The 27,726-nt window shown below is 48.1% G+C and overlaps 3 protein-coding genes, 2 pseudogenes and 3 gene segments (V, D, J or C); 3 read left to right on the top strand and 5 right to left on the bottom strand.

Moving 5' to 3' along the window:
- The first annotated feature begins 774 nt into the window (after positions 1-774).
- Positions 775-1,786, top strand: LOC146757237 (T cell receptor alpha variable 4-like). The segment is given in 2 exon segments: positions 775-903; positions 1,080-1,786. Coding segments are annotated over 2 exon segments (459 nt in total).
- A 315-nt stretch (positions 1,787-2,101) lies between these two features.
- LOC107324968 (feather keratin Cos1-1/Cos1-3/Cos2-1-like) lies at positions 2,102-3,071 on the bottom strand. The gene has a single exon (XM_085523738.1). The coding sequence runs from the start codon at positions 2,777-2,779 to the stop codon at positions 2,474-2,476; it is 306 nt and encodes a 101-aa protein (XP_085379864.1). The 5' UTR covers positions 2,780-3,071; the 3' UTR covers positions 2,102-2,473.
- A 9,581-nt stretch (positions 3,072-12,652) lies between these two features.
- On the bottom strand, positions 12,653-13,620 carry LOC146757236 (feather keratin Cos1-2 pseudogene; annotated as a pseudogene). The gene is made up of 2 exons (XR_014937093.1): positions 13,491-13,620; positions 12,653-13,119 (listed from the first exon to the last, which is right to left on the bottom strand). The product of XR_014937093.1 is annotated as a feather keratin Cos1-2 pseudogene (transcript).
- Positions 13,621-15,248: 1,628 nt separating this feature from the next.
- On the top strand, positions 15,249-16,642 carry LOC146757235 (T cell receptor alpha variable 4-like). The segment is given in 2 exon segments: positions 15,249-15,827; positions 15,937-16,642. Coding segments are annotated over 2 exon segments (429 nt in total).
- An 850-nt stretch (positions 16,643-17,492) lies between these two features.
- Positions 17,493-17,798, bottom strand: LOC146757234 (feather beta keratin-like). Its single transcript, XM_085523737.1, has one exon. The coding sequence runs from the start codon at positions 17,796-17,798 to the stop codon at positions 17,493-17,495; it is 306 nt and encodes a 101-aa protein (XP_085379863.1).
- A 2,961-nt stretch (positions 17,799-20,759) lies between these two features.
- On the bottom strand, positions 20,760-21,996 carry LOC107324971 (feather keratin Cos1-2 pseudogene; annotated as a pseudogene). The gene is made up of 2 exons (XR_014937134.1): positions 21,853-21,996; positions 20,760-21,481 (listed from the first exon to the last, which is right to left on the bottom strand). The product of XR_014937134.1 is annotated as a feather keratin Cos1-2 pseudogene (transcript).
- Positions 21,997-24,098: 2,102 nt separating this feature from the next.
- LOC116654440 (T cell receptor alpha variable 4-like) lies at positions 24,099-24,849 on the top strand. The segment is given in 2 exon segments: positions 24,099-24,169; positions 24,346-24,849. Coding segments are annotated over 2 exon segments (513 nt in total).
- A 693-nt stretch (positions 24,850-25,542) lies between these two features.
- LOC146757233 (feather keratin Cos1-1/Cos1-3/Cos2-1-like) lies at positions 25,543-26,825 on the bottom strand. The gene has a single exon (XM_085523690.1). The coding sequence runs from the start codon at positions 26,046-26,048 to the stop codon at positions 25,743-25,745; it is 306 nt and encodes a 101-aa protein (XP_085379816.1). The 5' UTR covers positions 26,049-26,825; the 3' UTR covers positions 25,543-25,742.
- Positions 26,826-27,726: the final 901 nt, after the last annotated feature.

The raw sequence follows: 27,726 nt of genomic DNA, 5'->3' as shown, positions 1-27,726 counted from the left end.
AGAATTGCAAAATACGTTCCAGGTGAGCACACCAAGACAAACAAAGGTGAGTGAATAACCTTTTTTGATCAGTAGGCTATGGAGTGCTTCGTACATACAAAAATTCATTTGGACCTCTTGGCTGCAAGGGCAGTCCAGCTGTGAGCAACCCTGAGACATTGCTGCCCATGCAGAGATACAGGCAAGAACACCACTGGCCTGCCTGACATGAAAACTTGCCTGGGAATAATAGTGAGAAAAGTATCCTTACGTCCACTGTGGCAGCAAAAAGGAAGCTAAGGAGGCTGTATTTCCATTGGATCACAAAATGTCAGAAACAGTGGGAAGCAAACGTGTAATAAAATGATGGCTTCATTTTCCACCATTTTCGTGATAATTCTTTTAGACTGACCTACAACGGTCCTGAGCTTTATTCACAGAATTCAAGGAAAAGAAGCACTCCCTATAAAGAAAGAAAACCAAATGGAGAACTTAATCCAGTTGGACATACTTGTGCCCTTGAGATGATGTGGGATGCATCCCAGGGTGTTTGATAAGGTGCTATAATTATAATGCAGCTCTATGTCATGTCTCAGGAGTCATGACATTGGAGGGATGGTGGTCATAGCTAGGACAAAACAACATGCATCAAAGACATTCAGAAGGACTCAGAAGGGGAACTAAGGGAATTACTATCCAAATGTACTCCATTCAGCCCTTTCTCAACGACGTGTTGAGAGCAGATCCCTCTTGATGCCATCCAAAAGACAGCCCCGGGGCGGAGCTGGCAGCGGCGGCGGGGAGGAGGCTTCGCGGGCGGGGCACAGCCGGAGCTGGCGGTGGTAGAGCGGAGCCGGCGGCGGAGCGGCGGGATGCGGCAGTGCTGGGCGGCGGGGCTGGCGGGGCTGGTCTCAGTGCTCCTGAGTGCGTGAAACTGCCGCTGGCGCGGCGGGACGGAGGGCTGCCTGGCCCTGAGGCCGGGCTCCTTTACTGTCCGTCCGGCATCTTTTCGTCCTCGTGTGACACTCTCTCTTCCTTCATGAAATGTCAGTAGGAGAAAACGGATTTTCTGAGTTTACTGCTTCTTTTCTTCTCTGCAGTGGCTGTGAGCAGAGCTCAGGTGCAGCAGGAGCTGTCGGCAGCGACCAGCGAGGGCAACGGCATCAACATCACCTGTTCACACCACAACATACAGACCTACGAGTACATCCACTGGTACCGGCAGCTACCGGGCAAAGGCCCCGCATTCCTCGTCAGCACTCTTAAAGGCTCCAAAGAGGTGCCGGACCCGGAGGGGCTGCTGTCGGTGTCGGAAGACCGCCGCTCCAGCGCCCTCTGGCTCGCCCGGCCCAGGCTCGGGGACGCGGCGGTGTATTACTGCGCGTTGTTTGCACGGGGAGGAGAGATGGGGCTGCGGCCGGGCATGAACCGCTTTGGGCGTGGTGGGACAGTGCCGTCTGGGCCCGCAGAGGGCGCTGCCTGTAAGGGCCGTCAAACTTCATCCTGACCAGGGCGCACCTCCCTGCCTTCTCGAGAGAAAAGAGCAGTACACCCATAGCTGACATTGCCTGGAGCCAATGTCAGTCAGACAGAGTTACGTTTGAGGTGGGCAGGACGGAAAACTGTCAAGCTGTGCTTGGCATCAGAGAGACATCCACACCGTTCTATTCCATCTCCTACTCTCTTGTCCTTCCCCAGTGCAGGACATACGAGAGCAGGAGGAGCCCTGTTCCTAAGAGCCTGCAGGGTTGCCTGTTGCCATGGCCTTCCACACAGTCAGAACATTTCCCGTGAGCACTGCAGAGGTTGTGTTCTCTCTGCAGGATCTGTGTTGGTAGTTGTAGGCACAAACATTATAGTCAAAGGCCAAATGCTGCTTCCTCTGACATTGCTAGTATTATTTTCTTCATCTGCAAGGGAAAATGATGAAGACACAGTCTCTACAGTCTGTCACCCTCTCATTCTAATGGGAATGGAGAAGGATCTACATAAACATTCATCCTGTACCCACCAGGAGTAAAGCCATTCTCTCTGGCAGCTCTAGAGGCCACACAGGGAGGGAAATAATATCAAAGACTCAAACTAAGATGCAGAAATCTTTAATGAACATTTCAAAAGGAAAATGAGATCTCTTTGAGCAGAGGCTCTGCAGCACAGGTTTCACACGATCCCTTGTTTGAGTTAATGCAGGGAATGTGCCTTATTTTCTAGTAGAGTGTGGATTGGTTCTGAGGAGCCACACATCTCAGGGGATCATAGGTAAAAACTATTAGAGAGAAAGTGCAGACAGAGATAGGTAGGTGAAATGAGGAATGGAAGGTGAGACATGAATCACGTTGTCAGAAATCCCAGGGTTACCCCTTCCACTCAGCATATCTTAGAGTAGATGAGGATGGTCAGGTATTCTGTAAGCAGTGACTACAAGATTCCTTCTTGATAGAGCACCACGTTCAGGGTATAAGGACGAATTTCTCCAGAACCACGGCCAGCGAATTTAGCAGGGCGGGTACCTTCTGCCACAGTAGCGGCTGCCGAAGCCAGACAAGTCAAAGCCCCCCGAGGTGATGGGCACACCCTCAGAACTGAGGATGCTGCCAACAGCAGCGGAGGTGGAGGATCCCACGACGGTGTTCTGTGGGAAGGAGCTGAGGATGGGTCCGGGCAGGGTCACCACCACAGGAGAGGGCTCAACGACAACATTGGAGTTCTGGCACTGCCTGACACAGGGCTCATTGCAGCTGCTGGCCAGAGGAGTTGGGCCACAGGGCCGGCATGGCACACACTGGGTGTAGCAGGACATGTCTCAGGGCTGGTGGTACACCTGGGAGAGAGAAATACAAGGAAGTAAATCACAAGGATATGTGACAGACGGCCTGGGTAGCCTCTCACAAAGGAACCAAGGCAGCTACTATGGATGGACGTGAAAGCTGTGACAGGGTGCCACATCCCTTCATTATGCCAGGGCCCTACAAAGAACAGTGTGGCCCAGGGAGGCTCTCATTGACAATATGAATCTGAAGCCATGTAATCTCAGTCGCGAATACACTCTGCACAGACATTATCCCTTCTATGGTCTCCACTACCACTACTTACTATCACTATCTGATAACTTTTCTATTGAATCAAAATCTCACTTTTCAAGAGTATAACAGAGGGTTTCACACTTACCTGCTTCCCAACAAAGAGACAAGAGAAGAGGATGGAAAAGCTGGAATCTCGGCTGCCTTTTATACAGGTTCTGTATTGCTTCAGGCTAAGAGACAACCTTGATACAGGCACTAATTTTCTGAAATGCTAACCTGGAATACAAGCCATCCCTTCTCATCATATGGGCTCTGATTTGATTTCCTGTGCTGCTTCCTATTCATTTCCAGGTATCTGCCCTGCCCATTCTCTAATGAAGGACTCTTTGAAGTGCACCTTTCATCAAAAGGAAGCTGTTTGTCATCCTGTAAAACTACACAGGGGAGCAAAAGATGCACTTCACTTTATCCAGTGATTATATAAAATGGCTGGCCAGATGCAACAGGGCTGCTGTCTTTCTTAGTGGAAAATCCACCCCAGCCAAGCCCAATCCAGTCATGATCAGAAAGCATGTGGGAGAAGGGCTTCAGACTCATGTGGCTACCCAGAAGAAAGAGGTGAGAGACGTTGATTAGAGGGTGAAGGAATCAGGCTACATTAAAGAATGTAGACCCTGCACTGCCCCAGGCCCAGGCATAGCCTTTATGGATGTGACAGTTTTCTAAGGTGCTTGTGATGAATGAAAAACAGACAATGACATGAGCTGTGTGGCTGCTTCCCCTAATGCTGCTTGTTCATTTCCTGGCGTATGCCACACCCATTCCCTCATGGAGGCTTCTTCTGAGTGCTGAAATTGAGAGGCCCCGGTACTTCTGGGACAGGAATGAGTCAATGATGGAAGAGAACTCAGCTCAAGTGCTGAGATGGATCAAGCTCAGGCAAGTGATGCTGGCTGGGGCTACCATGCATGCACATTTGCCTTTTCATCCTCTTTTTCTCTATCCCAACTTGATCTAATGGTCTCATGAGTTTGGATACCAAGGCAAGTGGCTTGAACTGCTAGGTTTCAGTTCTCTTCCTCAACCCACTGACCTAAGGAGAAACTGTGTGATTTCCTTGGGCTCCACTCAATGGCCTGTCAATGCACATCTACAAACTGTGCTGTCATCTCATCTGGAGCCCTGTCCTGCTCAGAGCACTGCAGCCTTGCCCTGCCAGAGAGGCCCCCAGTGTCTCCTCAGTCAGCTTCCCATTTATTCAGCATGAGCCTACCAGCCATGTGCATTGGTGTTGAGTGCACACTTGTACCTGAAGTGTGCATGAGCTTCTGTTTCTGTGCCTGCATTGCTTGAATTTTTTTTTTTTTTTTTTTTATTTTTTTTTTTCCCAGGACATTGATGTAACACCTGTGTGCAGGCACGCGTGTGTTTATGTGTATGCACACATGATATGTGCTTCTGCAGAATTAGCCTGACCCCGTGCACAAGTCCAGCAGGTCACAACACCTACAGTGTTCCCTCTGTGCGCTGGCATCATATGCTGGCACAGCCTGAATACCTCAAAATCTGAATGAATCTAGAGAAGTCTGCAATGTTTGTGTTTAACTGATTAGTGCCTGCAGCCAAATCTAGTCTTTCCCTGGTGCCCCCTAGCATCTCCCAGCACCCACCTGCTTCCATAAGGTCATCCCATCTCCTGACCCAGGTGGAAAGAAGTTCCCATGGGAATCTGCTGGGTCCTTTGAGATGAAGTAATCCTTATATTCAGAGGGCCGTTTGTCAGAGGATGCAGTGACTGGGAGAGAAGGGAATACCTAGAGAGACCAGGAGGAGGGATATAGTGACACTTGGTCTCAGGATAATGGCTTCAACAAAACAGCAGTGACACTGCAAATCTTAGAACTATGGCAAAGGACAGCAGGACATAGGTGACCAAATAGAATCTTCTAGGCTTAAACAGACCACACCAGTTTACATGTGGTCTTGTTTTCATTTCCTTTTCCATGTGTCTCCAAATCTTGATGGGAATGGCCTCACCTTTGTTGCCTTTCACTTCACTGTGGGAAGTTAAAGGCAACAAAGGATCCCAGTGTATATCTTCCTTAGTTCATGTTCTTGAGATCTGGTATAGTATTGTTCCCAAAAGTGGAGAATTTCCGTGTCAACAGAAGAAACACTTCTGTTTCCAGGTGAAACGCAGTCATCTAAGTATCACTGAATGTCTAGTTTTCTCAGTGTTGCCCTTGGTTGACATACGCACTTGTCACTGAGTTCTCTCTAGAGCTCACTCCGGGACAGTGGGGACAAACCCAGGGGAGCAGGAACAAAAGTGCCTCCCTTCTCTAGCAGCGCGGTGCAGCATGGCACGGAGCGGCCCGGCCCGGCCACGTGCATATCAGGAGAGGGGAAGGGAAGGGATATTACGATTGGGTCAAAAAAAAATGAAATAGGAAAAAGTGATCTGAGAATGAACGGCAGTTTAATAACCTAATAACACTAAACAACAACAAGAGAGTTTCAACAAAGAGAATGCCATGTCCCCAATGTCACCGATGAGCTGTGGAAGGTGGGAAGCTCCGACTGCGCTGTCTCCTCGCAGAGAGTCGGGCCAGAAACCCCATCCTCTTCCCGACTTCCCCTCCAGTGCTGCTCCCCACATGCCCATTTAAGGCAGTCCACAGAAAAAAAAAAACTTATCCCCTTTACTCCCATTATTTGGCATGGTGTTCTGATGTGGAATACCAACACCAACCAAATTACAAAACCATAACAACACTATACTGAAATACAGCAGTAATATCAATGTGCACTTGTCCTGTGGTACTGGGACTGTTCTTACCCTGGCCTCTGGGAGAGGAATTTCATGGCTCCTTCCTTATTGTCCAAGCTGCTCTCTTTTTATAGTTGTTTCTGACACCTGCATCATATTCATAGTTCTCCTTGCTCCCTCTCCTTTCACTCACCAGAAGGCATTCTCCACTTGTGCTTTCATCACACCAGTATTCCCATTTTTTAGTAGATTTCTTGAAACAGACACAAGACAATGTGTTACAAAGGAGGCAGGACTCAAGAGGATTTTGGTTTACATTTTCTTAAGCCTGTGTGGAGAAAGATGATGGAGTCACTGACTTTTGTCTGTTTGCCTATTCTACCTCAGGGTATGCTATGATTCCCTGATTCCCTGCCTGTGACAGTTTACAAGGTTATCTGTGAACACTGTTGGTTTTTTTACAAAAAAAAAAAAACAATAAAAAGGAGTGGCCTTGCTGAAGGTGTGACTGCATTTTTCGAGTTGGAAAACAGCAAGGAAGTCAAGGCACAGGGAACCTCTGGATTTTCTTATCGTGGGGCAACTGGGCCAAGCAAGACACTGTGCTGAAGAGTGCTGTGATTGTGGCACCATCCCATTCAACAGCATTCAAATCCAGCCCTGCCATTATCCGCCAAATTCAACCTCACCTGAGACTCCCAGCAGCTGCCCTTCCATACTACTGAGGCTTGGCTGAAGTGCAGAGTATCTTGTTGCAGGAGCCTGGGGAGTGCGGGGGAATTCCAGGATCAATTTACATCACACCACAAGGAGAAAAACACACTTGTTATAATATGAAAACATTTCCCTTAAGGAACTTGCCTAGACACAACGTTTTGGCAGTTGCCAGATTTAACCTTTCGTTTGGCTACATTACATGTACTTGTTTTTAGCATCTAAAAATAACCGCTGCTATGTCCAGTTAGCTTTTACCACCGTTGCTGGATTTAGTAGCACCCACTCTTCTTCCACACACGCAGGGAAGGACACACTCAAGGATGCAGCAAATGCTTTATGAGTCTGAAGAAGGAAATAAAATCACTCCAAGAGTGGACACCAAGTGTGGAGTGCGACAGGAACAGACAAAAAACACTCCTACAGCAGCGTTGCCACAGGGCTCTCATTTCCTGGCCAAAAATTATAGCGAGGTAAGCAGGTAACTTGTGGATGATTTTGAGGGTTACCAAGAGAGATCTCTGAAGAGAAAAGACAGCAATAATATTTTCTGAGAAGCTCCACTTGAATGCAAAACATTGCCAGTATAGACCCCGTGATATTTTTCTATGCTGTTCAATTTTATTTCTGGCTTTATGCTATGTTTAGTCCTTGCTGAAGGCATCTTAGAAGTGGCTGGAAGAGACGCTCAAGCATTTTTGGGCAATACACATGCATTTGGACCTAAGATTCAGCTCATGTGCTGGAAGAGACCTGCAAAGGCAATTGATGTCACGTTGGGTAGCTCCTTAGGGTCTCCATTGCCCTTCTAGTAAGAAGTGGCCCAGCTCCTGATTCTTACCCTACCTCAAACTGCTCTCAGGAAAATTCTGCTGTCCACTTTTGCATCCTTCTGTTCTGCTCCAAGGATGAGAGTATGGGAACAGAAGTAGTGCAGGATACTTTCCAGATCCCCAAAGAAAGGTCCATCACTAAAGTGTGTAATTAAAGTGTGTCGGAAGACCGCCGCTCCAGCGTCCTCTAGCTCTCCCGGCCCCGGCTCGGGGACGCAGCGGTGTATTTCTGTGCCGTGAACCCACGGAAATCAAAGCCAGGGCTGCGGGCGGGCATGAATCTCTTTGGGCGTGACAGGGGCACAGTGCCTTCCCTGCATGCAAGGGCGCTGCCTGTCAGGGAGAAGAGTCAGTGCGCTGCTTCACAACCTCCCATTCTCCAGGGAATGGAGAACTGTTTCTTTAAACACTCATGCTCACTGACTACAAAGCCGTGCTCCCATGCAATTCAGATCATTCCCTGTGAAATCCTGTGCAGTGTGTTACAACCTCCTATTCTTCTGGGAATGGAGAAGGGTCTCCAAAATCACACAAACAATATACACCAAGAGCAAAGCCATTCTCCCTGGGCAGGTCAAGAGGCCATAAATGGTGGAAAGAAAACTCAAAAGCTCAAATGAGACACAGAAATATTTAACGAATGTTTGCAGAGAAATACGAGATCACAGTGAGCAGAGGTTTCACAGAACAGAATTAATTCAGGCCCATCTTTGAGCACACACAAGATTAGTGCCTTTCTTTTTGGAAAGGTACGGGATGATTCTCGGGACTCTAATAATGCACAGAAGCAGAGAGGGGGGGAAAAAAAGAAAAAAAAGTTCAGAGTGTGTGGGATGGGTGGTGGGAAAGGAAAATGGAGAGATGGGTCGGTAGAGAAAAAGAAAATGAGACATGAGCCATGTCTTAAGAAAGCCCAGGATTTCCCCTTCCACTCAGCATATCCCAGAGTAGATGAGGATGGTCAGGTATTCTGTAAGCAGGGACTAGATGATTCATTCTTGATACAGCACCACGTTCAGGGTATATGGACAAATTTATCCAGAAACACACCCAGCAAATTTAGCAGGGCGAGCACCTTCTGCCACAGTAGCGGCTGCCAATGCCAGACAAATGAAAGCCCCCCGAGGTGATGGGCACTCCCTCAAAACTGAGGATGCTGTCAACAGCAGCGGAGGTGGAGGATCCCACGACGGTGTTCTGTGGGAAGGAGCTGAGGATGGGTCCAGGCAGGGTCACCACCACGGGAGAGGGCTCAATGACAACATTGGAACTCTGGCACTGCCTGACACACGGCTCATTGCAGCTGCTGGCCAGAGGAGTCTGCTCCAAAGTCTCCCCAGAGCCTCCTCTTCTCTAGGATAAACAACAACAAGTCACTCAGAGCAGGAGTTCTCCAACTCTCTGATCACATTCATGGCCCTTCTCTGGAATCACTCCAACAGGTCAGTGTCTTTCTTATGCTTGGAGATGCACAGATGAACTACATGTGGCTGTACTACATGTGGCTTCTCACAAGAACAGTGGGGGAAGTTCATATCCCTTGAACTTCTCGTTGTGTTTCTTCAGATATTTTCTCATTGCTCCTGTGGGTGATGTCAATCCCCGTGCCCATGTCACTGTGAAGCTTTACAAATAATTTTTAATAACAACATAGATATTGAGATCGAGTGCATCCTCAGCAAGTTTGTGGATGACAGGAAACTCAGTGGTGTAGCTGATATAACTGAAGTGGGGATGCCATCCTAAGGGACCTGCACAAGCTTGAAGGATGAGCCCTTATGAACACACTGAGGTTCAACGATGCTGAGTGCAAGATATTGCATTAGTGTTGGGGAAACCCCAGATATCTGTACAGACTGAGAGAAGGATGGCTTGAGAGAAGCCCTGTGAAGTAGGTCCATGACTGGCTCAAAAGAGAAGTGCCTATCTGGACAAGGAAGGTGATGGTCAGCCCCATCTGGAATACTGCACCCAGACCTACAGCCTCATATATACCCTTTCACTGAGTGGATGGTGAAGTGCTGGAACTGGTAACCGAGAGGATCTGTGGGTGCCCTACCCCTGGAGATGTTCTAAGTCTAGTTTGGATGGAGCCCTGGTAGCTTGTTCCCATGCCTGATTTAGCATTTGTCACCCCTGCCCTCAACATAGTATTTGAAACTAGATGAAATCTGACATCCCCTTCAACAAATGGATTTTCAGGATTCTACGATTTCACGGTCACTGCAGCTAAGGCTGTCTTTGACATTCACATTTTTAACAAACCCATCCTTGCTGATACAAATGTGTCCTGCAGTAGGATATTTCCTATCACATGACCCAGCAAGGTGAGGAATGATGGTTTTTCCTTATGGTGTATCTAAATATGTCTTCATCAGCTTTAAGTAACAGTGCTTGAAAGATGAATCTGTTCAATGTGTCCCACTCTCCCATGCCTACAGGAGTGATAGAGTGCCCTTATCTAATTCCCATGAAAGTAATGGTTTTCTCCTAAGGCCATCTCTGTGCAGTTGTTAAGGTCACATGGAGAAACACTCAGGAATGCAACAAAGTGAAAGCCTCTAGTGTGGGATGTAGCAGGAGAAGACAGGACACATGCTATGAACAGAGGAGTTTCTACAGGGCATCCTTCTACCAGGCACAAAACTGGAGAGAGGCATGTAGCAGATCTCTTTAGGCAGAGAGTGTAGGTGTATCTAAAAGAGTTCCTTGAGAGAGTGAGGGAAAAAAAAAAAAAAAAAAAAAATGTAAAGAAAAGTGAGAACAAGAGTGGAAGAGAATAATAGTAGACACTGGCCATGTTGTCATAGAAGCCAGGGTTGACACTACCCCTAATGTAAAGCCATCCCACCCATTGCTTCTCCACCGAGCACACCATCTATAAAATCCACATCTCACCATCACTCCAAGGGAGTGAAAATCCCCTCTCATGCCCTCAACTTATCCCCAGAAAACAAGGACTGACCCTCAGAGAGTTGCCAGAAAATCCCCCAGGGAAGCATTTGAGGTCTTCAGGTCTACAGGTTTCAGGTTCTGAATATGCCCAGAGAAAGAGATTCCAAAACCTCTTTGGGCAGCTTGTTCCAGTGCTTTGTTCTTTCACACTCAAAGTAAAGAAGTCCTTTCTCATGTTTGGATGGAGATTCCTGTGTATGAGTTTGTGCCTGTTCCCACTTAACCTGTCCCTGGGTACCACTATAAACATCCAGGCCCCATTACCTTGACACCCACACTACATATATTTATTAGCACTGATAAGATCTCTTCTTAGTCTTCTCCACATTAAACAGTCCAGGACACTCTTAGACTCCAAAGGCCACTTCATTTCCTCCAAAGGAAGATGTTTGTATTCCTTCAAAATGGTACAAAGAAGCAAAATGTTGCTTTCATCTAGAAATGATCTCAAAAGAAAAATGAGATGCAACAAAGCTGCTGTTTCTTTGTGGAAAATCCATTACAGCCAAGTCCCACTCAGGCACGATCCGAATAGCATGTGGGAAAAGGGCTTCAGAATCACATGGATTCCAGGAATAAATAGATGAGAGATGTTGATTAGAGGGTGAAGGAATCAGGCTGCCTTTTATAGTGACCCTGCACTGCCCCAGGCCCTGATGTGGCCTTCAGGGAAGTGACAGTTTTCTAAGGTGCTTGCTATGAATGGAAAACAGACAATGTAATGAGCTGTGTGACTGCTTCCCTTAATGCTGTTTCTTCACTTCCTGGCTTATTCCACTCCCACTGCCTCATGGAGGCCTCTTCTGAGCACTGGGATTGAGAAGCCTAGGGGTTTGTGGGCTAGGAATAAGTCAGTGATGGCATAGAACTTAGCTCAAAGTGCTGAGATGGATCCATCTCAGACAAGTGATGCTGGCCTGAAGCTAACCTGTACACACATTTGCCTGTCTTTCTCTTTTTCTCCATCCCAATTGCTCCAGTGGGTCATATGATTGGATGCTAGGGCATGTGGGCTGGACTGCTGGGTTTCAGTTCTCTTTATCATCATGTTGTCCAATGGATAAGTTGCATAACCTCTCACTGGGCCATCCGTGTACATCTGCAAATGGGTCAGGGGCACAGTGACATCTGAGCCTGCAGTGAACACTGCCTAATGTGCACCGAACTCCATCCTGACCAAGGTGCACATCCCTGAGTTCTCAAGAGAAATGAGCACTGTACGCACAGCAGTGATTCACTGAGGCCAGTGTCAACCAGACACAGTTGAGCCTGGGATGGGCAGGTCTGCAAGCCATGCAACAGCAGGACTGACTGCATGAGGTGTGTTTTATACCAGGGGGACATTCATGCAGTTCTGTTCCATTTTCTTTCCTTTCCTTCCTCAATGCAGAATGTATGAAAACAAGAGGACCTCCCTTCCCAAGAGCCTGCAGGATGGCCTGAGCCTATGTCCTCCCACACACTCATAGTTATTCATGTGGAGACACTGGAAGTTATGATCTCCATTTGCAGGACATGCAGGTATAGTGCAAGTGAAAGGCTGATTGCCTCTTACTCTGCAATATCCAGAATACCTCATTCAGAGGCAAGGATCACCGCCCAAATCAGAGCCTCTGTAGTATGACATAACCTCCCTTTTTCAGGGAATGGGAAAGGTCACAACAAATACTCATATCCACCAAGAGCAAAGCCATTCTCCCCGGGCAGCTCTGGAGAACATACATGGTGGGAGGTAACATAGAAAGCTCAAAGTGAGATGCCAGTGTCTTTAAGTAAAGATGAAAAGTAAATCACTCAGAGCAGGGGCTCCACTGTATAGGATTTGTCTTATCCTGTGTTTGAGTTCATGCAGTGCATGGGCCTTCTTTTCCAGCAGAGGCTGCTAAGGAAAATAGAGGAGAAAAACAAAACAAAACAAAACAAAACAAAGCAAAACAAAACAAAAAAAGAAAATGAGAAAATGGAGAGAATGAGGTGGGTGAATAAAGTGACATGAGCCATGTTTTCAGAAAGTCCAGGATTCACATTCTCCGTTTGTAATCTCTATGATGGTGGGAAAACCAAAACATAGACACAAACAAAAAAAAAAAGCACCAACACAAAAGGAAACTCAGAGGGATGCAGAAGGTGTTTAATGAGTCTGAGAAATGATGTCACCCCAAGCAGAGACCCTGTGTGCAGATAGCATCAGGAGCAGACAGGAAGCTGTTCCCCTTTCCTATGGCAGCATTGCCACAGAGCCCTGTCTCCTAGCCCAGAGTTTTAGGGAGATGAGCAGGTCACTCAGGGTTCATTTTGGGGACACTAACAGAGATCTCTAATAAAAAAAGACAGAAATGATATTAGATAGGAAGAGTAAGTGGAAGAAAGAATCAGTGGATGTTCTCCATGTTGATGGAGGCTCCAGGTAGTCCTGTACAAGTCTATTATGCAAGGCAGCACCACAAAATTTGTTCTTCAGTCAAGTGCCATGTTCAGCCTCCATAGGCGTCCTTTTCTGGAGCAGTGTTCAGCTCCTTTAGCAGGGGTTGCACCTTCTGCCACAGTAGCGGTTGGAAATGCAGGAGAGGTCAAGGCCCCCTGAGGAGATGGGCACACCCTCAGAGCTGAGGATGCTGCCAACAGCAGCGGAGGTGGAGGATCCCACAGCAGTGTTCTGTGGGAAGGAGCTGAGAATGGGTCCGGGCAGGGTCACCACCACGGGAGAGGGCTGGATGACAATGGTGGAGGGCTGGCACTGCCTGACACAGGGCTCATTGCAGCTGCTGGCCAGAGGGGTTGGGCCACAGGGCCTGCATGGCTGGCACTGGTCACAGCAGGACATGTCTCAGGGATGGAGGTACACCTGGCAGAAGGGACAGGGAGGAAACAGAACATCAGAATGCATGAGGAACAGCCTATCATCATGCTGAGAGGGAATCAATGTACATGCAGTGCTGGGAGCTGAAGTCAGCTCAGGGATGTTCAAGGGATTCTTGGTCTCATCCTGACCGAGCACAATAAAAGCCACTGGGTCCTGTTCAGCTACAGCCTAGGCCGTAGCCCAGAAGCCACCTCCTTACAGGCCCAGCCTCACCCATGATGTACATTCACCCCACTTCCCTCTCACAGGATAAGCAGAGCCAGGCATGGAACAGAGCTAATAGCAGCTGAGAGTTCTACTACATTTAGAACTCATTTCTGCAGAATGGAGAGAACAAGGAGCTTAACACTCACCTGATTCCCAAGAAGATGGAGGCAAGAGAAGTGAATGAGGCAGCAAGGAGCTCGACTGGCTTTTATAATGGACCCAAGCTGCCCCATTTCCAGAGGCATCCCTTACAGCAGTGATTATTTTCTGAGAAGGTCCTCATGAATGCAAAACATCCCAGCTAATGATATGGGCTGTGTGTTGGTTTCCTGTGCTGCTGTTTTTCACATCCGGATTTATGTCACTCCCGTTCCTCACTGAAGGCATCTGCTGAGAGGAAGGAAGAAAGACCCAAGTTTTGCCAGGCAGTATATGTCAGTGTGGGCAAAGCAGTCAGTTCACATGCTGAAAGAATCCAGCATAGGCTAATGATATCAGCATGCTTAGTAGGCCATTGAAGTGATACAGCTAAACACTTTCTGCTACATATACGCAGGTGCCTCTGGGTATAGGTGTTTGCATGATTCCACACACGTGCCTGAGTAGGTGAGTGTTTGTGTGACTTACATGTCCCACAGTCTCAAGCTGAACAACCTCAGAGCAAACCTGGCAGATGTGTTTCCCAGCAAAGTCACAGAAATGCAGATGTATGTATCTTTAGTCCTCTTTTTCTTTGTGACACCGGTTGTTGCAATATTGTTAGGCTTGCTAATACTCCTTGATGAATACCCTGGAGTTTGTTTACAAAACAGGAAGAATCTGAGATTTTGTACCAAGTAGATTATAGTGACATACCTAACACCTTGAATTAAGTCGATAAGGGAAGTTCTACTTTGATTCAGCAAATATTGGGAATGCAGTTCTTGTGTGATCAAGACAAAGAGCACACCGAGCATTAGTGAAAATGGGGTTCAAGCAGTGAGCAGAGGAAGGAAAAATAGTGACTTCATCCAGAGGGCTGTAGGATCACCACCACAAAATGTCTGAACATGTATGATGGTGCAGATCCCTACGTTAATGGGAAGTATGGAATACCTATGTACTGTACAGGAAAATGTTTGCATATATAACATAAGCAAAGAATCTAAGCTGAGGATTTTTTGTGCAACATACACATGATACGTGGAGCTTATCCCCCACGCATCCAGCACAGAAAATAAGGAATGCCTGGCTTCTAGCACTCTGGTTTGATCGATGTGAGTTTCATGATTGACTGATTTACAGTATCACTACTGTCTGACCTGAACATCTCCTGGTACAGTTTTGTGCCATTCCCCCACATGTCCCGTCACCAGATAACAGGGAGAAAAGACTGGCACCTCCCTCTCTGCTTTCACTCTTCGAGAAGTTGAAGAGAGTAATGAGGCCACTTCAAAGCTTTACAACACACATGTCCTCAAACTCTCCTCAAAGGATATGCCTTCCAGCCACCCTATCAGCTCTGCTGCCCGCCTCTGGCCGATTTAAACACCTTAACAAACTTGCTGTGTTTTGGAGCCCAGAATTGCAAAATACGTTCCAGGTGAGCACACCAAGACAAACAAAGGTGAGTGAATAACCTTTTTTGATCAGTAGGCTATGGAGTGCTTAGTACATACTAAAATTCATTTGGACCTCTTGGCTGCAAGGGCAGTCCAGCTGTGAGCAACCCTGAGACATTGCTGCCCATGCAGAGATACAGGCAAGAACACCACTGGCCTGCCTGACATGAAAACTTGCCTGGGAAGAATAGTGAGAAAAGTATCCTTACGTCCACTGTGGCAGCAAAAAGGAAGCTAAGGAGGCTGTATTTCCATTGGATCACAAAATGTCAGAAACAGTGGGAAGCAAACGTGTAATAAAATGATGGCTTCATTTTCCACCATTTTCGTGATAATTCTTTTAGACTGACCTACAACAGTCCTGAGCTTTATTCACAGAATTCAAGGAAGAGAAGAAGCACTCCCTATAAAGAAAGAAAACCAAATGGAGAACTTAATCCAGTTGGACATACTTGCATCCTTCTGTTCTGCTCCAAGGATGAAAGTATGGGAACAGAAGTAGTGCAGGATACTTTCCAGATCCCCAAAGAAAGGTCCATCACTAAAGTGTGTAATTAAATGTTGGATTTAGTAAGACACAATAGTAAGAGGTCTAGAGGCAGCAAATACATCCCAACTCCCTTCTGGTGGTGGGAACACCATCTTTCTTCAGCATCAGAAATAAACTAGTCAGACTGTGCAGACTCTCTCAGCCGGGAGCCACCCCGAATTATGCGAGTTCAGGGGGCGGCCCCGGGGCGGAGCTGGCGGAGATAGCGGGGAGGGGTCGCCTCGAGTGGATTTGAGCCGGGGCTGACAGAGGCTGCGCGGCAGAGACGGAGGAGCGGAGGGATGTGGCAGTGCCGGGAGGCGGCCTGGTGGGACTGGCCGCGGTGCTTATGGGTGAGTGGGGCTGCTGCAGACGGGCCGGAATGCGGGAGCTGTTGGGGGACGGAGCCGCGGCCACAAATGGATTTTCTGATTGTGCTGTTTCTTATCTTCTCGGCAGTAGCCGTGAGCAGAGCTCAGGTGCAGCAGGAGCCGACGGCAGAGACCCACGAGGGCACCGGCATCAACGTCACCTGCTCACACCCCAGTATACAGGGCAGCGACAACATTAACTGGTACCGTCAGTTCCCGGGCAAAGGCCCTACATTCATCGTCAGTGCTTTTAAAGGCTCCAAGGAGGTGGCGGACCCGGCGGGGCGGCTGTCGGTGTCGGAAGACCGCCGCTCCAGCGCCCTGTGGCTCGCCCAGCCCCGGCTCGGGGACGCGGCGGAGTATTATTGCGCCGTGAGCACACGGGAAGCGAAGCCGGGGCTGCGGCCGGCCATGAACCGCTTTGGGCGTGGCGGATGCACACTGCCTTCCGTGCATTCGGGGGCGCTGCCTGTCAGGGCCGCCAAACTCCATCCTGACCAGAGTCCGCCTCCCTGAGTTCTCGAGAGAAATGAGCACCGCCCCATAGCTGACATTGACTGGGGCCAGTGTCAGTCACAAATATTGACATTTGAGGTGAGCAGGACGGCAAAACTGTCAACATAAGCTGTGTTTGACATCAGAAAGATATCTATGCAGTTCTATTCCATCTCCTACTCTCTTGTCTTTCCCCAAAGCAGTACATATGAGAGCAGGAGGAGCCCTGTTCCTAAAAGCCTGTGGGGCTGCTTGTTCCTATGGCCTTGCAGAAAATTACAATTTTTCCTGTGAGCACTGCAGAGGCTGTGTTCTCTCTCTGCTGGACCTGTGTAGACAGTTGTAGGCAGAAATACTGCAAGTCAAAGGCCAGTAGCCATTTGTATGGCCCTAGACAGGCATATCTTCTATGGACTGCTAGGGACAGTGCTCAAGAGAAGAGTCAGTGCGCTGCTTCACAACCTCCCATTCTACAGGGAATGGAGAACTGTTTCTTTAAACACTCATGCTCACTGACTACAAAGCCGTGCTCCCATGCAATTCAGATCATTCCCTGTGAAATCCTGTGCAGTGTGTTACAACCTCCTATTCTTCTGGGAATGGAGAAGGGTCTCCAAAATCACTCAAACAATATACACCAAGAGCAAAGCCATTCTCCCTGGGCAGGTCAAGAGGCCATAAATGGTGGAAAGAAAACTCAAAAGCTCAAATGAGACGCAGAAATATTTAATGAATATTTGCAGAGAAAAACGAGATCACAGTGAGCAGAGGTTTCACAGAACAGAATTAATTCAGGCCCATCTTTGAGCACACGCAAGATTAGTGCCTGTCTTTTTGGAAAGGTACGGGATGATTCTCAGGACTCTAATAATGCACAGAAGCAGAGAGGGGGGGAAAAAAAGAAAAAAAAGTTCAGAGTGTGTGGGATGGGTGGTGGGAAAGGAAAATGGAGAGATGGGTCGGTAGAGAAAAAGAAAATGAGACATGAGCCATGTCTTAAGAAAGCCCAGGATTTCCCCTTCCACTCAACATATCCCAGAGTAGATGAGGATGGTCAGGTATTCTGTAAGCAGGGACTAGAAGATTCCCTCTTGATGCAGCACCTTGTTTGTGGTATATGGACGAATTTCTCCAGGACCACAGCCTACAGCTTTAGCAGGGCAGGCACCTTCTGCCACAGTAGCGGCTGCCGAAGCCAGACAAGTCAAAGGCCCCCGAGGTGATGGTCACTCCCTCAGAGCTGAGGATGCTGCCAACAGCAGTGGAGGTGGAGGATCCCAAGGCAGTGTTTTGCGAGAAGGAGCTGAGGATGGGTCCAGGCAGGGTCACCACCACAGGAGAGGGCTCAATGACAACATTGGAAATCTGACACTGCCTGACACAGGGCTCATTGCAGCTGCTGGCCAGAGGAGTTGGGCCACAGGGCCTGCATGGCACACACTGGGTATAGCAGGACATGTCTTGGGGCTGGAGATACACCTGGGGGAGAGAGATAAAAGGAAGTAAATCACAAGGATATGTGAGGGACAGCCTGAGTAGCCTCTTACAAAACAGCCAAGGTAGCTACTAAGGATGCAGGTGGAGGCTGTAACAGGAGCTCACATCTCTTCCTTGTGACAGAGCACTACAAAGAGCAATGTGGCCCACGGAGATTCTCTCTGATTATATAAATCTGAAGCCATGTAAGCTGTGTCACAAATACACTCTGCACAGACATTATCCCTTCTATGCTCTCCCACAGGATAGAGCAATACTATCTGGTAACATTTCTATTGAGGCAAAATCTCACTTCTCAAGAGTAAGATGGATGGAGGACTTTGCACTTACCAGGTTCCCAACAAGATGGAGGTAGAGAAGAGGATAAGAGAGATGGAATCTGGGATGTCTTTTATACTGGTCCTTTATTGCTGCAGGCCCTGAGACACCCTTGCTACAGGCAATAATTTTCTGACAAGCTAACCTGAATATATGCCACCCCTTCTCATTATGTGGGCTGAGTGTTGATTTCCCTCGGTGCTACCTATTCATTTCCAGATTTTTTGCTCTGCCTACTTGGTCTACTTGGTCTTACTTAAAAGACAGTACATCTTCTCCTGTTCTTACTATCACTGATTAAGACTCCCTCTCTATCTCTCATAATGGAATACAGCTCCAAAGTCTCCCCAGAGCCACCTCTTCTCTAGGATAAACAACAACAAGTCACTCAGAGCAGGAGTTCTCCAACTCTCTGATCACATTCATGGCCCTTCTCTGGAATCACTCCAACAGGTCAGTGTCTTTCTTATGCTTGGAGATGCACAGATGAACGCTGTACTACATGTGGCTTCTCACAAGAACAGTGGGGGAAGTTCATATCCCTTGAACTTCTCGTTGTGTTTCTTCAGATATTTTCTCATTGCTACTGTGGGTGATGTCAGTCCCTGTGCCCATGTCACTGTGAAGCTTTACAAATAATTTTTAATAACAACATAGATATTGAGATCGAGTGCATCCTCAGCAAGTTTGTGGATGACAGGAAACTCAGTGGTGCAGCTGATATAACTGAAGTGGGGATGCCATCCTAAGGGACCTGCACAAGCTTGAAGGATGAGCCAGTATGAACACACTGAGGTTCAACGATGCTGAGTGCAAGATATTGCATTTGTGTTGGGGAAACCCCAGATATCTATACAGACTGAGAGAAGGATGGCTTGAGAGAAGCCCTGTGAAGTAGGACTTGGGGATCCTCGTAGATGAAAAACTTCACGTGAGCTAGCAGCGTGCACTTGTATCCCAGAAGGCCAAAAGTATCCATGACTGGCTCAAAAGAGAAGAGAAGTGCATACCTGGACAAGAGAGGGGATGGGAGAAGGGCTTCAGACTCACGTGGATTCCAGGAAGAAATAGATGAGAGATGTTGATTAGAGGGTGAAGGAGTCAGGCTGCCTTTTATAGTGATCCTGCACTGCCCCAGGCCCTGATGTGGCCTTCAGGGAAGTGACAGTTTTCTAAGGTGCTTGCTATGAATGGAAAACTGACAATGTAATCAGCTGTGTGGCTGCTTCCCTTAATGATGTTTCTTCACTTCCTGGCTTATTCCACACCCACTGCCTCATAGAGGCTTCTTCTGAGCACTGCGATTGAGAAGCCTAGGGGTTTGTGGGCTAGGAATAAGTCAGTGATGGCATAGAACTTAGCTCAAAGTGCTGAGATGGATCCATCTCAGACAAGTGATGCTGGCCTGAGGCTAACCTGTACACACATTTGCCTGTCTTTCTCTTTTTCTCCATCCCAATTGCTCCAGTGGGCTCATATGATTGGATGCTAGGGCATGTGGGCTGGACTGCTGGGTTTCAATTCTCTTTCTCATCATGTTGTCCAATGGATAAGTTGCATAACCTCTCACTGGGCCATCCGTGTACATCTGCAAATGGGTCAGGGGCACAGTGCCATCTGAGCCTGCAGTGAACACTGCCTAATGTGCACCGAACTCCATCCTGACCAAGGTGCACCTCCCTGAGTTCTCAAGAGAAATGAGCACTGTACGCACAGCAGTGATTCACTGAGGCCAGTGTCAACCAGACACAGTTGAACCCGAGGTGGGCAGGTCTGCAAGCCATGCAACAGCAGGACTGACTGCATGAGGTGTGTTTTATACCAGGGGGACATTCATGCAGTTGTGTTCCATCTTCTTTCTTTTTCTTCCTCAATGCAGAATGTATGAAAACAAGAGGACCTCCCTTCCCAAGAGCCTGCAGGATGGCCTGAGCCTATGTCCTCCCACACACTCATAGTTTTTCATGTGGAAACACTGGAAGTTATGATCTCCATTTGCAGAACATGCAGGTATAGTGCAAGTGAAAGGCTGATTGCCTCTTACTCTGCAATATGCAGGATACCTCTTTCAGAGGCAAGGATTACCGCCCAAATCAGAGCCTCTGTAGTGTGACATAACCTCCCTTTTTCACTCAATGGAGAAAGGTCACAACAAATACTCATATCCACCAAGAGCAAAGCCATTCTCCCCGGGCAGCTCTGGAGAACATACATGGTGGGAGGTAACATAGAAAGCTCAAAGTGAGATGCCAGTGTCTTTAAGTAAAGATGAAAAGTAAATCACTCAGAGCAGGGGCTCCACTGTATAGGATTTGTCTTATCCTGTGTTTGAGTTCATGCAGTGCATGGGCCTTCTTTTCCAGCAGAGGCTGCTAAGGAAAATAGAGGAGAAAAACAAAACAAATCAAAACAAAGCAAAACAAGAAAAAAGAAAATGAGAAAATGGAGAGAATGAGGTGGGTGAATAAAGTGACATGAGCCGTGTTTTCAGAAAGTCCAGGATTCACCAAAGGCATCACATTCTCCTTTTGTAATCTCTATGATGGTGGGAAAACCAAAACAAAGACACAAACAAACAAAAAAAGCACCAACACAAAAGGAAACTCAGAGGGATGCAGAAGGTGTTTAATGAGTCTGAGAAATGATGTCACCCCAAGCAGAGACCCTGTGTGCAGAGAGCATCAGGAGCAGACAGGAAGCTGTTCCCCTTTCCTATGGCAGCATTGCCACAGAGCCCAGAGTTTTAGGGAGATGAGCAGGTCACTCAGGGTTCATTTTGGGGACACTAACAGAGATCTCTAATAAAAAAAGACAGAAATGATATTAGATAGGAAGAGTAAGTGGAAGAAAGAATCAGTGGATGTTCTCCATGTTGATGGAGGCTCCAGGTAGTCCTGTACAAGTCTATTATGCAAGGCAGCACCACAAAATTTGTTCTTCAGTCAAGTGCCATGTTCAGCCTCCATAGGCGTCCTTTTCTGGAGCAGTGTTCAGCTCCTTTAGCAGGGGTTGCACCTTCTGCCACAGTAGCGGTTGGAAATGCAGGAGAGGTCAAGGCCCCCTGAGGAGATGGGCACACCCTCAGAGCTGAGGATGCTGCCAACAGCAGCGGAGGTGGAGGATCCCACAGCAGTGTTCTGTGGGAAGGAGCTGAGAATGGGTCCGGGCAGGGTCACCACCACGGGAGAGGGCTGGATGACAATGGTGGAGGGCTGGCACTGCCTGACACAGGGCTCATTGCAGCTGCTGGCCAGAGGGGTTGGGCCACAGGGCCTGCATGGCTGGCACTGGTCACAGCAGGACATGTCTCAGGGATGGAGGTACACCTGGCAGAAGGGACAGGGAGGAAACAGAACATCAGAATGCATGAGGAACAGCCTATCATCATGCTGAGAGGGAATCAATGTACATGCAGTGCTGGGAGCTGAAGTCAGCTCAGGGATGTTCAAGGGATTCTTGGTCTCATCCTGACCGAGCACAATAAAAGCCACTGGGTCCTGTTCAGCTACAGCCTAGGCCGTAGCCCAGATGCCACCTCCTTACAGGCCCAGCCTCACCCATGATGTACATTCACCCCACTTCCCTCTCACAGGATAAGCAGAGCCAGGCATGGAACAGAGCTAATAGCAGCTGAGAGTTCTACTACATTTAGAACTCATTTCTGCAGAATGGAGAGAACAAGGAGCTTAACACTCACCTGATTCCCAAGAAGATGGAGGCAAGAGAAGTGAATGAGGCAGCAAGGAGCTCGACTGGCTTTTATAATGGACCCAAGCTGCCCCATTTCCAGAGGCATCCCTTACAGCAGTGATTATTTTCTGAGAAGGTCCTCATGAATGCAAAACATCCCAGCTAATGATATGGGCTGTGTGTTGGTTTCCTGTGCTGCTGTTTTTCACATCCGGATTTATGTCACTCCCATTCCTCACTGAAGGCATCTGCTGAGAGGAAGGAAGAAAGACCCAAGTTTTGCCAGGCAGTATATGTCAGTGTGGGCAAAGCAGTCAGTTCACATGCTGAAAGAATCCAGCATAGGCTAATGATATCAGCATGCTTAGTAGGCCATTGAAGTGATACAGCTAAACACTTTCTGCTACATATACGCAGGTGCCTCTGGGTATAGGTGTTTGCATGATTCCACACACGTGCCTGAGTAGGTGAGTGTTTGTGTGACTTACATGTCCCACAGTCTCAAGCTGAACAACCTCAGAGCAAACCTGGCAGATGTGTTTCCCAGCAAAGTCACAGAAATGCAGATGTATGTATCTTTAGTCCTCTTTTTCTTTGTGACACCGGTTGTTGCAATATTGTTAGGCTTGCTAATACTCCTTGATGAATACCCTGGAGTTTGTTTACAAAACAGGAAGAATCTGAGCTTTTGTACCAAGTAGATTATAGTGACATACCTAACACCTTGAATTAAGTCGATAAGGGAAGTTCTACTTTGATTCAGCAAATATTGGGAATGCAGTTCTTGTGTGATCAAGACAAAGAGCACACCGAGCATTAGTGAAAATGGGGTTCAAGCAGTGAGCAGAGGAAGGAAAAATAGTGACTTCATCCAGAGGGCTGTAGGATCACCACCACAAAATGTCTGAACATGTATGATGGTGCAGATCCCTACGTTAATGGGAAGTATGGAATACCTATGTACTGTACAGGAAAATGTTTGCATATATAACATAAGCAAAGAATCTAAGCTGAGGATTTTTTGTGCAACATACACATGATATGTGGAGCTTATCCCCCATGCATCCAGCACAGAAAATAAGGAATGCCTGGCTTCTAGCACTCTGGTTTGATCGATGTGAGTTTCATGATTGACTGATTTACAGTATCACTACTGTCTGACCTGAACATCTCCTGGTACAGTTTTGTGCCATTCCCCCACATGTCCTGTCACCAGATAACAGGGAGAAGAGTCTGGCACCTCCCTCTCTGCTTTCACTCTTCGAGAAGTTGAAGAGAGTAATGAGGCCACTTCAAAGCTTTACAACACACATGTCCTCAAACTCTCCTCAAAGGATATGCCTTCCAGCCACCCTATCAGCTCTGCTGCCCGCCTCTGGCCGCATTAAACATCTCAACAAACTTGCTGTGTTTTGGAGCCCAGAATTGCAAAATACGTTCCAGGTGAGCACACCAAGACAAACAAAGGTGAGTGAATAACCTTTTTTGATCAGTAGGCTATGGAGTGCTTCGTACATACAAAAATTCATTTGGACCTCTTGGCTGCAAGGGCAGTCCAGCTGTGAGCAACCCTGAGACATTGCTGCCCATGCAGAGATACAGGCAAGAACACCACTGGCCTGCCTGACATGAAAACTTGCCTGGGAAGAATAGTGAGAAAAGTATCCTTACGTCCACTGTGGCAGCAAAAAGGAAGCTAAGGAGGCTGTATTTCCATTGGATCACAAAATGTCAGAAACAGTGGGAAGCAAACGTGTAATAAAATGATGGCTTCATTTTCCACCATTTTCGTGATAATTCTTTTAGACTGACCTACAACGGTCCTGAGCTTTATTCACAGAATTCAAGGAAAAGAAGCACTCCCTATAAAGAAAGAAAACCAAATGGAGAACTTAATCCAGCTGGACATACTTGTGCCCTTGAGATGATGTGGGATGCATCCCAGGGTGTTTGATAAGGTGCTATAATTATAATGCAGCTCTATGTCATTTCTCAGGAGTCATGACATTGGAGGGATGGTGGTCATAGCTAGGACAAAACAACATGCATCAAAGACATTCAGAAGGACTCAGAAGGGGAACTAAGGGAATTACTATCCAAATGTACTCCATTCAGCCCTTTCTCAACGACGTGTAGAGAGCAGATCCCTCTTGATGCCATCCAAAAGACAGACCCGGGGCGGAGCTGGCAGCGGCGGCGGGGAGGAGGCTTCGCGGGCGGGGCACAGCCGGAGCTGGCGGTGGTAGAGCGGAGCCGGCGGCGGAGCGGCGGGATGCGGCAGTGCTGGGCGGCGGGGCTGGCGGGGCTGGTCTCAGTGCTCCTGAGTGCGTGAAACTGCCGCTGGCGCGGCGGGACGGAGGGCTGCCTGGCCCTGAGGCCGGGCTCCTTTACTGTCCGTCCGGCATCTTTTCGTCCTCGTGTGACACTCTCTCTTCCTTCATGAAATGTCAGTAGGAGAAAACGGATTTTCTGAGTTTACTGCTTCTTTTCTTCTCTGCAGTGGCTGTGAGCAGAGCTCAGGTGCAGCAGGAGCTGTCGGCAGAGACCAGCGAGGGCAACGGCATCAACATCACCTGTTCACACCACAACATACAGACCTACGAGTACATCCACTGGTACCGGCAGCTACCGGGCAAAGGCCCCGCATTCCTCGTCAGCACTCTTAAAGGCTCCAAAGAGGTGCCGGACCCGGAGGGGCTGCTGTCGGTGTCGGAAGACCGCCGCTCCAGCGCCCTCTGGCTCGCCCGGCCCAGGCTCGGGGACGCGGCGGTGTATTACTGCGCGTTGTTTGCACGGGGAGGAGAGATGGGGCTGCGGCCGGGCATGAACCGCTTTGGGCGTGGTGGGTGCACAGTGCCGTCTGGGCCCGCAGAGGGCGCTGCCTGTAAGGGCCGTCAAACTTCATCCAGACCAGGGCGCACCTCCCTGCCTTCTCGAGAGAAAAGAGCAGTACACCCATAGCTGACATTGCCTGGAGCCAATGTCAGTCAGACAGAGTTACGTTTGAGGTGGGCAGGACGGAAAACTGTCAAGCTGTGCTTGGCATCAGAGAGACATCCACACCGTTCTATTCCATCTCCTACTCTCTTGTCCTTCCCCAGTGCAGGACATACGAGAGCAGGAGGAGCCCTGTTCCTAAGAGCCTGCAGGGTTGCCTGTTGCCATGGCCTTCCACACAGTCAGAACATTTCCCGTGAGCACTGCAGAGGTTGTGTTCTCTCTGCAGGATCTGTGTTGGTAGTTGTAGGCACAAACATTATAGTCAAAGGCCAAATGCTGCTTCCTCTGACATTGCTAGTATTATTTTCTTCATCTGCAAGGGAAAATGATGAAGACACAGTCTCTACAGTCTGTCACCCTCTCATTCTAATGGGAATGGAGAAGGATCTACATAAACATTCATCCTGTACCCACCAGGAGTAAAGCCATTCTCTCTGGCAGCTCTAGAGGCCACACAGGGAGGGAAATAATATCAAAGACTCAAACTAAGATGCAGAAATCTTTAATGAACATTTCAAAAGGAAAATGAGATCTCTTTGAGCAGAGGCTCTGCAGCACAGGTTTCACACGATCCCTTGTTTGAGTTAATGCAGGGAATGTGCCTTATTTTCTAGTAGAGTGTGGATAGGTTCTGAGGAACCACACATCTCAGGGGATCATAGGTAAAAACTATTAGAGAGAAAGTGCAGACAGAGATAGGTAGGTGAAATGAGGAATGGAAGGTGAGACATGAATCACGTTGTCAGAAATCCCAGGGTTACCCCTTCCACTCAGCATATCTTAGAGTAGATGAGGATGGTCAGGTATTCTGTAAGCAGTGACTACAAGATTCCTTCTTGATAGAGCACCACGTTCAGGGTATAAGGACGAATTTCTCCAGAACCACGGCCAGCGAATTTAGCAGGGCGGGTACCTTCTGCCACAGTAGCGGCTGCCGAAGCCAGACAAGTCAAAGCCCCCCGAGGTGATGGGCACACCCTCAGAACTGAGGATGCTGCCAACAGCAGCGGAGGTGGAGGATCCCACGACGGTGTTCTGTGGGAAGGAGCTGAGGATGGGTCCGGGCAGGGTCACCACCACAGGAGAGGGCTCAACGACAACATTGGAGTTCTGGCACTGCCTGACACAGGGCTCATTGCAGCTGCTGGCCAGAGGAGTTGGGCCACAGGGCCGGCATGGCACACACTGGGTGTAGCAGGACATGTCTCAGGGCTGGTGGTACACCTGGGAGAGAGAAATACAAGGAAGTAAATCACAAGGATATGTGACAGACGGCCTGGGTAGCCTCTCACAAAGGAACCAAGGCAGCTACTATGGATGGACGTGAAAGCTGTGACAGGGTGCCACATCCCTTCATTATGCCAGGGCCCTACAAAGAACAGTGTGGCCCAGGGAGGCTCTCATTGACAATATGAATCTGAAGCCATGTAATCTCAGTCGCGAATACACTCTGCACAGACATTATCCCTTCTATGGTCTCCACTACCACTACTTACTATCACTATCTGATAACTTTTCTATTGAATCAAAATCTCACTTTTCAAGAGTATAACAGAGGGCTTCACACTTACCTGCTTCCCAACAAAGAGACAAGAGAAGAGGATGGAAAAGCTGGAATCTCGGCTGCCTTTTATACAGGTTCTGTATTGCTTCAGGCTAAGAGACAACCTTGATACAGGCACTAATTTTCTGAAATGCTAACCTGGAATACAAGCCATCCCTTCTCATCATATGGGCTCTGATTTGATTTCCTGTGCTGCTTCCTATTCATTTCCAGGTATCTGCCCTGCCCATTCTCTAATGAAGGACTCTTTGAAGTGCACCTTTCATCAAAAGGAAGCTGTTTGTCACCCTGTAAAACTACACAGGGGAGCAAAAGATGCACTTCACTTTATCCAGTGATTATATAAAATGGCTGGCCAGATGCAACAGGGCTGCTGTCTTTCTCTTAGTGGAAAATCCACCCCAGCCAAGCCCAATCCAGTCATGATCAGAAAGCATGTGGGAGAAGGGCTTCAGACTCATGTGGCTACCCAGAAGAAAGAGGTGAGAGACGTTGATTAGAGGGTGAAGGAATCAGGCTACATTAAAGAATGTAGACCCTGCACTGCCCCAGGCCCAGGCATAGCCTTTATGGATGTGACAGTTTTCTAAGGTGCTTGTGATGAATGAGAAACAGACAATGACATGAGCTGTGTGGCTGCTTCCCCTAATGCTGCTTGTTCATTTCCTGGCGTATGCCACACCCATTCCCTCATGGAGGCTTCTTCTGAGTGCTGAAATTGAGAGGCCCCGGTACTTCTGGGACAGGAATGAGTCAATGATGGAAGAGAACTCAGCTCAAGTGCTGAGATGGATCAAGCTCAGGCAAGTGATGCTGGCTGGGGCTACCATGCATGCACATTTGCCTTTTCATCCTCTTTTTCTCTATCCCAACTTGATCTAATGGTCTCATGAGTTTGGATACCAAGGCAAGTGGCTTGAACTGCTAGGTTTCAGTTCTCTTCCTCAACCCACTGACCTAAGGAGAAACTGTGTGATTTCCTTGGGCTCCACTCAATGGCCTGTCAATGCACATCTACAAACTGTGCTGTCATCTCATCTGGAGCCCTGTCCTGCTCAGAGCACTGCAGCCTTGCCCTGCCAGAGAGGCCCCCAGTGTCTCCTCAGTCAGCTTCCCATTTATTCAGCATGAGCCTACCAGCCATGTGCATTGGTGTTGAGTGCACACTTGTACCTGAAGTGTGCATGAGCTTCTGTTTCTGTGCCTGCATTGCTTGAATTTTTTTTTTATTTTTTTTTTTATTTTTTTTTTTCCCAGGACATTGATGTAACACCTGTGTGCAGGCACGCGTGTGTTTATGTGTATGCACACATGATA

The sequence above is a fragment of the Coturnix japonica genome, chromosome 24, assembly GCF_054131305.1.
Source record: "Coturnix japonica strain WE chromosome 24, WE-NBRP24, whole genome shotgun sequence".
Lineage (NCBI taxonomy): Eukaryota > Metazoa > Chordata > Aves > Galliformes > Phasianidae > Coturnix > Coturnix japonica.
This window is presented reverse-complemented; position numbering and strand designations above follow the sequence as displayed.